General features: G+C 41.4%; 1 protein-coding gene across 2 annotated transcripts in view; it reads right to left on the reverse strand.

Moving 5' to 3' along the window:
• Positions 1 to 2,918: 2,918 nt before the first annotated feature.
• Positions 2,919 to 12,314, reverse strand: part of OTUD4 (OTU deubiquitinase 4) — a 41,492-nt gene continuing 32,096 nt past the window's right edge. The window contains exons 17-21 of one of the 2 annotated variants that reach the window (XM_065905075.1): positions 12,150 to 12,230; positions 11,141 to 11,279; positions 10,331 to 10,495; positions 9,305 to 9,345; positions 2,919 to 7,938 (exon numbers count right to left, since the gene is read on the reverse strand). In XM_065905075.1, the coding sequence (XP_065761147.1) occupies positions 6,727 to 7,938; positions 9,305 to 9,345; positions 10,331 to 10,495; positions 11,141 to 11,279; positions 12,150 to 12,230 (1,638 nt within the window). In that variant the 3' untranslated portion in view covers positions 2,919 to 6,726. Of the gene's footprint in view, positions 7,939 to 9,304; positions 9,346 to 10,330; positions 10,592 to 11,140; positions 11,280 to 12,149; positions 12,231 to 12,314 lie in introns of both variants that reach the window. The other variant, XM_065905074.1, reaches the window with a different exon arrangement.

Raw genomic sequence — 12,314 nt, forward strand, 5'->3', positions numbered from 1 at the left:
CACAAAGAAGTGTTTTATAAAATCTGTTACCAACTCAAATACCTCAGTGCAGATGTTAGCTCTCCTAAAAAGAATGAGACTGCTCAATTATATCATTATATCCTGATTAGAAAAAATTTCTAAGCAAAACATGGTGCAACGTAAGTTTAAGACACCACTATTTATGAAAATACACAAAGTACTAAAATACAAAAAGAGATACTCAAAAACAATGCTTTTGAGAAGGATAACGATGGTTAGGAACAGAGAACAAAGGAAACACATACACACACACCTATTGCCTTTTGAATTTTATATTTTGTGCATATCAACTGTTTATAGTTAACGAAGCATGTAGCATTCTATAATAGTGTATATGCAACTTAACCTAATTTTACACCATAGCATCTTGAAGTCCAGTACCTTCTCTTGCTTACAAATTCAGTGTAGTTTGGTGTCTGACATGTAGTTTTGCCTATTGTATTGAAGGAATCAATCTACTCATCAGAGAAGCTCTGTTTCTATAGGAAGACTAGATAACTACTTACTTGGTTAAGTGATTTCACCCCCTCGTTAGTATTTCATGTACATGTATGTCAAGCCCTCAACCCCACTGTCTGGTGAGTTATGAGTACCACGTGGTTCTGAAGAGCGTTCTGGGTTGGAGGGTCAGAAAGGGCTACAATAGAGGCAGCTGCCAGGGAAATAGAACCTATAAAGATGGTGAAATAATCCACGTGAACCAGAAGACAATGTCAGACGTCAGGTCAGGTATCAGCATGGGCACCCAAGAGCTTCGTGAGGAAAAGATGATACAGGCAAGAGTGTAGTGAAGTTTCAGTGCCTTCAAGATTTAAGGTAGAAGTTTTTACATGGTCTGAGTAGGAATAAATGAGGAAAGCAGTTGGAGAAACAGAATTATCAAATAATCAGTTCAGCAGCTTATAATTCTTTAATTTTCATTTTATTATTACTCACCAGTACCTCCTTCCTTGCCTAATTGGTAGGATAAGCAGTGTGCCCAGCTGCAGCCAGTGGGTCGTAATTGGGCTAAGGCCATCATGACAGTCCTCGTGTATCCTAGTTGCTTGCAGCTCAGCATACCATGTTGACCAGTTCTAGCCAATAAGCTGACAGAGAAGCCTCTTGGAGTTTCTGGAAGCCCTTTTGCTTTTCTAATAAAAAGAGGTATGTATCTGGTAACCCTTTCTGTGGCTGTGTTGTGCTCACAAGGTGACAGAAGGGAAATGCTGAGAAAGTCACAAGGATCCTAGTCCTGCCATCAAACACCACACAATTGCCAGCAGTCACATTCCTTCCAGATTTCTTAGAACAAATCCCTGCGTAAGCTGATAAAGCTCACGGATTTCTCTTGAGGTCAGAACCTTGGCTCTGAGGTCTCTTCAAAGGCTTCCCATTTACTTGTGCCAGGGGACTGGATGACCAGCTCAGAACCACTTTTCATCTTAGCTTGCAGATTCCTGGACATCAAACCTAACTAAACAAGTATGACTACATTGTCAAGTGGGTTTTTGTTTTTTCCTTAAGAATCTGGAAACCAGACAAGGAGAGGCTTGTCTATAGGAAATGTTTAGTTACCACTATTGCCCCTTTGACTGGGGTGCTCCTGGTGGTGGTGTAGTCACTTAGTCGTGTCTGACTCCTGTGACCCCATGGATTGTAGTAACCTGCCAGGCTCTTCTGTCCATGGGATTCTCCAGGTAGGAATACTGGAGTGGGTTGCCATTTCCTTCTTCAGGGGTGCTCCTGATGTGAATGCAAATGTAGGAGTTCCAGCTCCTAACTGCACATGCCTGAGTCTGCCTCCTGTATCTATACATCTTCACCTAATGAGACTGGCAACCATGTACATCTGTCCCCTCATGGAGCAGAGCCCTGTGTCATTTCATGTCTGTACCTCTGGTTTCTAGTCTCCATTTTTGGCCCCCGACTTATGAACATATGAAAGTATAAAGGACTAAGTTACACTACTAGTAAAAGGTATATCCTAGGTAGGTACTAAAAACAGCATTACTTTCTTAGTCTAGCTGAAGGCATTTAATCCAAAGCCAAAGTTTTTATTTTTAAAAAACTAGCTTACTACAAAGATTTTTGTTATTGGAATCAGTTAATAATTTCCTAGTTCAGTATTTATATAACATTTGAAGAGATATGAGGCCGTAAGAACCACACTGTTTTCTGTACTTAATATCCCTAGGATTTTTTCTAAATGTGGAAAATAAATGTGATCATAGTAATGACATTTATTTTAGTTTCACTAATGAACTCAAAGAATCAATCTAAAAAACTGACACTCATACCAACATCTGTAGCTTGACGATTCTGAGGAGGGCATGATTCACTTTTGGTAGAGCTTATAAATTAAGTTAGGGTCTAGGGTCTGTGAACAGAATTTGTACTTACTTCCTCTTTTGCAGTTTATTCACATTCTTATATCATTCCCTAGAACTGCACTTAATTAAGTTAGGAGAAAAGTAGAAACTTGGGCTTCAAAGTATTTAAGTATACTGGCTACATTTTCAAATAAAACTTTCAAACAATGCTTTATCTAACTTAAAAATTCATTTAACCTATAAATTATTCACAGATATTCTATACATTCCCATTTCATTTAATGACTGCTGAGAAAGAATAGGACTAGCTCTCAAACCAGCTGGGGCTAGGTTCAAACCTAAATTCTACCACTTACTAGCCACATGACCCTAGCTTTATTATATATGTAATGTAAGGAAAAGAACAGTACTTACCCCATAGATTATAAATCCCACGTGGTGTTTAATTGCACATACTATTTTCTGACTGGATAAAAGCCATGGAAACTCTTAACTTCAGAATTTCACTTAAATTCCTCCTAAGATTTATATGCTATATTATATATTACTGCTTAAAACCCTAGAGCCAAAGAATCACAAGCAGAATCGAGAGACAAAATTTAATATATGCACACGGTTTTATATATAATGCAGCATCACACCATGTAGGGCATTTACTCTTATTTTATACATTCAGATATGTTTGAAACACTTCTTAAGGCTACAAAACAGAACATAGAAAAATAAACAGGAATATATTCAACACTTACAAAAAGTGATATGATAAAGAATATAAAGTACTATTTTCCTTTCAACACTTCAAAAGATGTATATATACTTTTTTCTTTACAAGTAACATCACAAATAATCACATCTTCACATGCTTTAAGTATTATTTGTACTCAGTGTAAGGCTATTATCATTTTTCATACATAAATTTTTTTCTAGCTCTGTAACAATGCAATTTTTTATCCATTCAAGTAAATTCAACCCCAAAGTTGCTGTTTCCCAGCATTAAGACATGCACCCACCCCTCTTGTAGGATTTTCTAAAATTTGTATTTCAGGGGAGAAAAAAATCTAAATTAGTGGGAATTCCTAGTTAGTGGGAGAGTAAGTAGCTTACACTAACAGCAAAACCTTAGTTCTTTGAAACTGACATACTGGAACTGAGCCATTATTAAGATCTGAAACAACACAATAGCATTTAGACATTAAATAGGAAGCAAAATACAGTAAACAGAAATAGTGTAGCCAAATATGCATTCTTTTCAGCTACACTAAAATGGACCTTGCTTAGTACCCATAAGTGAAAGACTAAGGTAAAATAAATGAGGCATAAATAAATATTGCTAGTTCTAGGATGGCTGAATGTTTTCTAAACCAGAAATGGTTAGAAAGGAACTTTATTGCACCAAGTCAATCATAAGCAAGTTTGCAGTTCACAGGCATTATTCAACCTTGAGTCACAAAGGAAACGCACTGCAAGAATATAGAGTTGGCAGCAAATATGATGACAGATCAGTAGGGAAAACCTACTCCGGCCAGGCCCCAGCAGGGTCTGAGCTTAGGTCAGCCGTGAAAACGCACACACAGGTTAATAGGGAACAACAGGAGGAGAACTACCCAGATGCCAGCATCCTGCCGCCAAGGGGTATGTGGAACAAGAACTGAAGATCTATCTGAGAGGAGATGAAGAGGAGAAACACACACAATACTAAAAGGAAAGGGGCTGGAATCAAGCTTAGCAAAAGCCAACAAAAATGAGAAGAAGTGAGCTTTGGTCATGCTAAACGTTTGTCCTTCAAAATGTGTATGATCGTTAAGAGAGGAAGTTCCATAATTTCCAACTTGAAGTACAAATGATTCTCACTTCTAAGCTTTTGCTTTTCTCTGAGACATTTTAATCTCATGTCAACATACCATATAACTCAGTTAAAATGGAGGACAAAGCTTGCTTGCCCCTAGTTTGACCTCAGCATAAGGCAAAACCCCTGGACTGATACACCAAAATCAAACCCAAAGGAGAAACAGACCTTCCTTCAAAGACTGAGAATGTTAAAACCTAATAATCAAAAGTCAGAGTTCTTTCTTCTTATTCCAGAGGTCACTGACTAAAGTAGCAACTGCTGGAGTTCTCCCTCAGCACTGTTTCCACCACATCCTGGAGGTAAGTATGGCAAGCAGGAAGCAACTCGGCATTTCCTTCAGGAACTACAGAGTATTCCGTTACTCAACTGAGGTAAGACAGAGTGACAGTGAAGAAACCAAACAGTATTCTTTCCTATCCAATTTTAAAACAATTCCAGGAGAAACTGAGATCAAATCCCAGTCAAGAAAACAAAGGACACAGGAACAGAATGAATTTTTTTTTTTTGGGGGGGGGGGGGACTCCTGAGATCAAACCTACACTGCTGAACTTTTAAATCTTGTCACTATAGCTAATGTAATTTTCATTAAAATGATCAGGTAAGCTAATCTTACATGTAAAAGCATGAGCTGAAAGTGGAGGACCCTCTCATCTTCTCATTCCATAACAACTGTTGATGATGACTAAGAAAAAAAATTCTTAAGCAGTACCTTCCAGAGTTTTCTGGCTTAGAAGGTGACAACAGAAATTCCTTTCAACAGGTTCTCTCAAGAATCTTTTTCTTTTCCACACAACAATCCCAGTCTACAAATTTCTACCAAGCACCATCACAATAAAATGTTATCTTTCAAAGTGCTCTCTAAAACCCTATGTTACAAAATATCTACACATGAATCACTACTCAAATCAGCAGTTACACAGACATCAGGTAATTAAAACAAAGAGGTAAATAACCATTATTACAGTACAGCGGAGATTCACTGAGCCGAGCTGGCATCCAAACATTCCCGTAGGTTAGCAGAGAACCCAGAAAACTCATCTGCTTCAGCTTGTCAAATTCAAGTGAATTGTATCTGCTTTTAATTTGCTTTAAAAAAAAAAAAAAACTAAACTACTTTTGGCTAGGTGTACTACACATGGCATGCAAAGAGAAATTAACTACATTATTTGCATAGCACTCAAACTTCCTGATCAAAGGAGAACATAAAAAAGGATAGAATTTCACATTGATATGTACAAATAAGAAATACAAGCTACAGCAATTTTTTTACACAGTAACATAGATGAATGAATACTGTGTTAATTCAGAGACTCGAATCTCCCAATGGGAGCAGAGTGCACCATGCAGAGGGAACTTCTAAATGAATACTGCAGAGACAGGAAGGAAGCGGGATCAAAGACGTATTACCAAGGGGCAACAAGCTACACGATGCAAAGCAAATCCACAGTCTAGCAGCATCCTCTAGAAAAAGAACTCAAAGTCACAATCATCCTTTTTTGTACAATAGTTCCAGCCCAGACAAATTGAACATGCAAGTGTCAAGTGGTACGCATAAACTGATGGTGCAAAAGAGAAAAACGAAACACAGTAACTCTATAGAAACCTGTCAGGCTAAAAATTTTTTTAACATTTCTTCTCACAAAATATTTAAATCTGTCAGTGCATTAGTGTTAAAGTGGCATTAAAAAACTTCTGCAGTTTTAACAGATGCAGATTATTTTCAAAATGCATAGCATCTACATTTCTTTCGAGTAGGCACCATGATATTTACACCAGTGCTAAGAATTCTTGGTGGGAACAGCCATTTCATTAGATTTCCTATGATTTCTTAAACATCTATTCTTGTATGCAATCTCAAGTTCAACAAATACTCACCAAAATTCAAAAATATACCCTATGAATATTAAAAGAACTATATACAACATTTCTAAGACACAGGTTAATAGGCTGCCTTATGTGTAATATTAAAGAGAAGACATCATTCAAGTTTGACAGATATTGAGATGAAAGGCCTTTGGGTTGGAAGCGTTTCAAAAGACAACAGTGTTTTAGGCTAAGACCTGTTTGAGCCCAGTTTATGACTAAGGCATTGCATAATAAAATATACGTTTCTATTTGGTGCGATGTTATGTTTTGGAATCTATAGTGTGTCGAATGGTATATTTTGTCACTTTAGTAAACACTACAAAGCACACGTTTCCAACATCTGAAATTAAACATATAAGGAAAAACAAAAATCAAACACTAAATCTATAATGGTTCATATTAAGCTGTTTATAAAAAATACTTTAACAAACATTTCTTACTTTTTATAGGGGCAGTCACCTGATAAATAGACAGGTTTTGAACACAGAAAAATGGCAACACCAGGAATTCACCCTGAACACATATCCAAAATCTCCTGTCCAGAATGAGAGTGAAGGTAAGGGGGGAGGGGAGGAGAGCGTTCCAATTTGGGTTTTTATTGGGTTTTTTCGTTTTTTTAAAGCCTTCAGACATTCCACCTAAGCAAGGGCTTCCACTCTAGAGGACGGCAGCGACACGTCAGGTGTGCTGGCCCCGATGGCCGTCCCCCATCCCCGACCTCCTCCTGTCCCCCCGGTAGGGCCGGCCGCGGACGTTCCGGTGGTACTGGTAGCCCTCGTCGCGGCTCCTGCTCGGCTGCCCCTTCCAGGACTCCTCGCCTCGGGCGTGCGGGTACCCTCCGCGGCCCGAATAGCCCCAGTCGCTCTTGTACTTCCTCCCCCCGAAAGTCTGGTTGTAGAACTGCTTGGATCGCCCGCTCCTCAGAATGTGCGACACCTCGTTTTCGTCCTCTGAGCTCTCTTCTTTTGGTCTCTGCACCCTGCTATCCACAGAGTTGGCCCCGCCGACCGCATCAGCAGCAGTCTTTGGCTCTTTCCCTTTCTCTGGTTTCTCTTTCAGACTTGGAATGGTCCTTTTGGGCTCCAGGCCCGCGGGCGCAGCTTCCCTCTCTCTGTTTAGAAGCTGAGCGGGGCCGTGCGCCTCGCCCTCGGCGGCAGGAGGGCCGGGAGCCGGGCCCGGCTCCGCCTTCGGCGTCTGCGAGGAGCGCTCGGCGCGGCCGGCCGGCTTGCTGGTGCCGGCTTCAGCGGGAGCGTGGGGGTCCTCGCGCCCGGCCTCGGGGAACTCCTCTGCTGCTGGCACGGAAGCACACTCTTTAGAGAGATCGAGGCTTTCCAGGGGCAGATCCAATTCTCCTTTCTCGTCGGAGGGCAGAACAATATTCTGCCTCATAACTGGATTCTCGATGAATCCCTGAAAAGGGTAGCCATACCAAACGTGAGGAAAGAAAGGCGGTGCGATGGGGACCGGGCCCAAGAACGGGTTCGGGCCAAAGGACGGCTGCGGGAACATGTTCTTGCCACTCAGCGACTCCTCATAGTCGGCGTGAAGGAGCTGCCCTGCGTTCTCCGACTGTAGGTCCGCCTGGTAGGACAACTGTCCGTGACTGTCGGACACCTGAGACGGAGGGATGACCAGGGGTGAGGAAAAGGCGGGCGGGCCCATCTCTGCCTGGGGCATCTGGCCGTTCACGCTGCCCTCGGGCTCCATGGGGAAGTGTGCGTCTGGACACGTACAGTCGCTCTCGTTCTGAGCAGAGGGAGCTTCCTGGAACCACGGGTTCTGAGGGTACATGGGGACAGGGACCTTTGGGTACACCCTGCAGGCCGCCAGGTAGGCCTGATGCAGAGGGTACAGGTAAGAGTGTGGGGCCCACATAGGACAGCTATATGCCTAGAAGAGACAAAAAAACACAGAAAACAGTAAGGTAAACTACATGGGGGGGTGCGGGGGAGGAAGTTTGTGTGGGCTCAGGAGAAGTTTCTTGCGTCTGAAAAGACCATAAACTGCAGTCCAAAGACAAGACCCCTCTAACACACAACATGCAGAGGAATCACAAAATTAAGTCACTGCCAAGACTCCATTCCTTGTTCCTAGTCTGAAACCAACTCACAGCCCTGATACAGAGGCTTGACAGGAGACAGTAATGAGCCTACCTACGGACCATTGTGATCAATATTCCATCCTGTAGATCTAACTGCACAGAAGGAATCTGGGGTGACAGAGATCTCAAAAACCACCAGCAGCAATCAAGCCTCCAACTTCCAACATCTCAAGCGCTGGCTGTTTGGAATGACCTCTGCTCATGTTCTGGCTCTACCACTAACTCAGTATACAACCCCGTTAGCCCACTAGCTACCTAGACTAGACAGGTTCTATCATTAAAAATGCTGGCACAGAAGTAGGTGATCCCCAACATTTGGACTCCATGGTTACAGAAGCCCCCAGAGTAATCCAACTGCAAGGATTAAATTTAGACCTCTAGTCAGGTAAGGCTAAATAATGAAATACTCCAAATTGTTGCCCTGCAAAAGGTTCAGCCTAAACAACAAAACAAAGAAAAATTTACCAGATTATTGGCTAATTAATCAGCTATACAGCCAACATTAACTACAGAAATATATACTAGGCAATGAATTAGTAGATGGAGAAATTAAATCAAGTCTGTTTTTATGAACTGGTCTGTAGGCCATGGTAACACTTGGTGTTTTAACAGTTCAGAACCCACAGAAATGAATCCGGACAGGAGACAATGCAACACTAACAAGAACAGAGCTCTCCAGCTCTTTCTAAGACAAGCCATCTCCAGGCTGACCACCTCCCGCAGGAACCTCTGCTCTGCCAGGGAGCCCTGCCTTCCAAAGCTGGCCTCCTCTCAAGCCTTTCAACAACGGAGGCAGGGAGAAGAGCACCGCCCCGTTCCATGACCAGAAACAGGCAGGCTCCGACACACTCCAGAACTCGCCCAGGGCCCACAGTACAGACCTTTCACCCGACTCAAGGAGCACTCTACCAGGCTGTTCCCCCAAATAAACTCACAGGGTTAAATCACTGTCAATTAACAGGAAAAGCAGGCAAATGGTGGAGCCTCAATCACCACCAAAAACAAACTGTAAGGCACTGAAAATGCTAGTTCTTAAAATAATAAGATTAGCCTTAGGTTACTGACCAATAGGTTAGAATTAGTAATTTAAAACAGTATTAAAAAAAAAAAAAAGTATTAACTTAAAATAACTTTAAAATGATAAAATGTAAATACCTTTACACCAAGATTGAAGAAGAATCGAAGAATGTTCTTATCTGAAAATAAGTAACATCAACACTAAAATTATACATTCACAAAAAGCTTTTTCTCATTATCCTCAAATGATACATAGTTCTAAGGACAACTTAGCCTACTTGAACTGTTTTCTCTAGCCTGTAATACAAAACATGGATTAAAAATTATAATATAACCAAAACAAGGTTCTGTTACTGTAGGGTGATTCCGGGTTCAACACACTTTTTCTACTCTAACATCCAACTCCCAAAATGGCTTAAACTGAGATTTTTATGACTAAAAGCAAATCTGTATGAAGAAAACCCAGGTGTTCACTGCATTTTTTTTTTCAACTTCTTTGTGGGGTTTAAAACATTATAAAATAAAAATTTGGGGGGATAAGAGTAAAAATCAACATAAAACTCATTAATGAGATTAGCAGGACAATACTAGCTCAGGTATTCATTTAACATTAGCCAGTTACCCACAGACTCAAACATCAAACCGCTAATAAAATTATCTACAAATATCCAGGTAAAGAGCAGTAACTGCATTACTCTTTCAGTTTTACAGATAGGAAAGTTCACAAACATAAACTAAAATCTCTTCAGGACAAATTTAAAAGGAGCTCCTTTAAAATATGTATACATGTATGTATATACATGACAGCTATCACGTCTTTTCATGGACATGAAAAGAGTAGTTCAAACACCAAACCACGGTATGAAAAACTCAGCAATGTTTTGTTGTCTAGTTAGTAACACTAGTAAAGCTTAATTCAAAATGGATTCAGGTTTTTTGCAGACATGACGGGGGATGCTGCAGCTACTAAACGTATAAAAACGTATCCCACCGTAGAGAAGCTGAAACAAGAGTGAGACGGACAGACAGCCGAACCTCTGCTGTCCTCCCCAAGCAAGTCCTCCAGCTTACTCGGCAACCTGACCTGTGCCCTCTACTTACAATTCTCACTCAACTCCCAGCAGGACTTGATAAAATTAACCTGGACTTGGAGGAGGAGCTCACCTTTAGGCAGGTCCTCCCCCGTGTGACACAGTGAGTAAGGTGGTGCAATGGCTCGATCTCCCTTTTCGTTACAAGGAAACCCAGGATACAGCGGGTCCTGGTAAAGGCTCAATGTCTGAGGCAAAGGCATCAAGGGCTGGTTCACGGCCTGTATTGACACAGGAACTGGAGAGGGTGTCAAATGAGCTTGGGACACAGCAGAATCAGGTCCGGTAGTCAGAGTCTGCGTCACTGACAAGACAGGAATTTGGGCAGGGACACCTACAAAAGGGAAAGGAATCAGAAGCTCTGAAGAGGTAAAGGTAATTCTCCTCCACAAATAACAGGCAACATTAGGCTAAACAGTAAGGAATGCTCTACATTACACAGCTGGGAAAACAGCGTGCGCCTAAGCAATCTAAAGAAGTGCTTACGTCAACCACGCACCCTCCTGACCATGCAGGAGGAAACAAGGCCAAAAAACGGGCTCTGAGCCAGTGATGGCTCTTACAGAGACACGTAAGACACAGAGCCCGTGTCTCAGGGGCCGTAAAGAGCTGAGGGGGTTGCAGGGGACTGAAAACTGCACTGCCAGCGCCAGGCAACCAGAGCTCAGACGTCTTGCTCCCGAGACTGTGAGGGCGGATCTCAAATGAGCACCACATGAACCTGGCCCTCCACCATGTGAAGCAGAGCAGTACGGAAGATCACAGAAGCTCTGAGGCTCCATGCACCTGACCCCACTCTGAGGTCAAGCTCATACTCAAGAATGTCAAGATTTGGAGGACTTCTGCTGGTTGGTTCAATGAACTGTAAAAACTTTTATCTAACCTGTTGGTCCAAACGTTGTAGGTTCGCTCGGCCAGGCGGGCACAGTGGCTGGTAAGGAAGGCACCGCAGGAGTTAGATGTACCTCTGGAGAAACTAGAAGGGGAGCTGGATTTGACAGAGACACATGTTCTGCTGGCTTCTTCAAGAAGAAAGGGTGCAAAAAAGACAAGAGTTCATTGTGCTTAACACTAATTCAACCACCGAATGCATCATGAGTTGCCTGCCTCTTATACAACTGCAGTTTCTACATAAATGGTCTTTCTTCTGGTCTTCAAAATGAAAGAAGAAACACAGGAGCTAAAAATCCCATACTAACAAATTTGATCCAGTGATTGCCCACCAAAAGTCACAGAAGTCACCAGGGGGGTTAGAAACAAACTATAAAGCAATTTGAACCACATGCTTTAAGGAAAAGAACCAAAGTCACTGAAATCACCCTGAAATTCACGAGTCTAGAACAGTTCCTCACACAAAGAGCTAACATAAAATCATACACTTTCTACCTGACATGAAGGATATTAACTAAAAGACAAAGGATAAGAACTTTCTCTACTCCTGTATTAGACCAAGAAGCAAAACAATCTGCGAGAACTCAGGTTCTTTCATCATTAAATCTGGAAGCTGGCAGTACTGCCCTTTAGACATACATCCTTTCTAATCTCTTCAATTATTACATTCCTTCTCTTCTATGAAACAATTGGTAAGCATGCACAGTTGTCTTTTTAAATTCTGAAAGAAAACAAATTTCCCTTCAAAAATCTTATTTTCAAGCCAACTCATCACAAAGGCAACATAAAGTACCAGATAAAAACTTATTCAACTTCAATTCAGAAGAATGGTTTATATGTCCAGAAAACATTCCATTGAGACCATTCCAGATTAACCAAGAACAGAATTAGAGAAAAATTGTAATTGCATTCCAAATTATGATCTATTAATAAATTCTCCCATTTCTTATTATTTTCTGTTTTTAAGTAGCATTCAATGTCAAATGCAACAATGTACTTACTTGCTCTGTAGGAGGTGGGCACTCTAATTTCTTTGATTTTGATGGTGATGAAATTCTTGCACACTTATCATTGCTAATATTCTTTTGAAGCAAAAAGAAAAGGGGGGGTCATTTTCTATTTCAAAGACCCACATTCTGGGATAACTGTGCTACCTTTATAGCTCA

This window comes from Muntiacus reevesi, chromosome 13 (assembly GCF_963930625.1).
Source record: "Muntiacus reevesi chromosome 13, mMunRee1.1, whole genome shotgun sequence".
NCBI classification, from domain to species: Eukaryota; Metazoa; Chordata; class Mammalia; order Artiodactyla; family Cervidae; genus Muntiacus; species Muntiacus reevesi.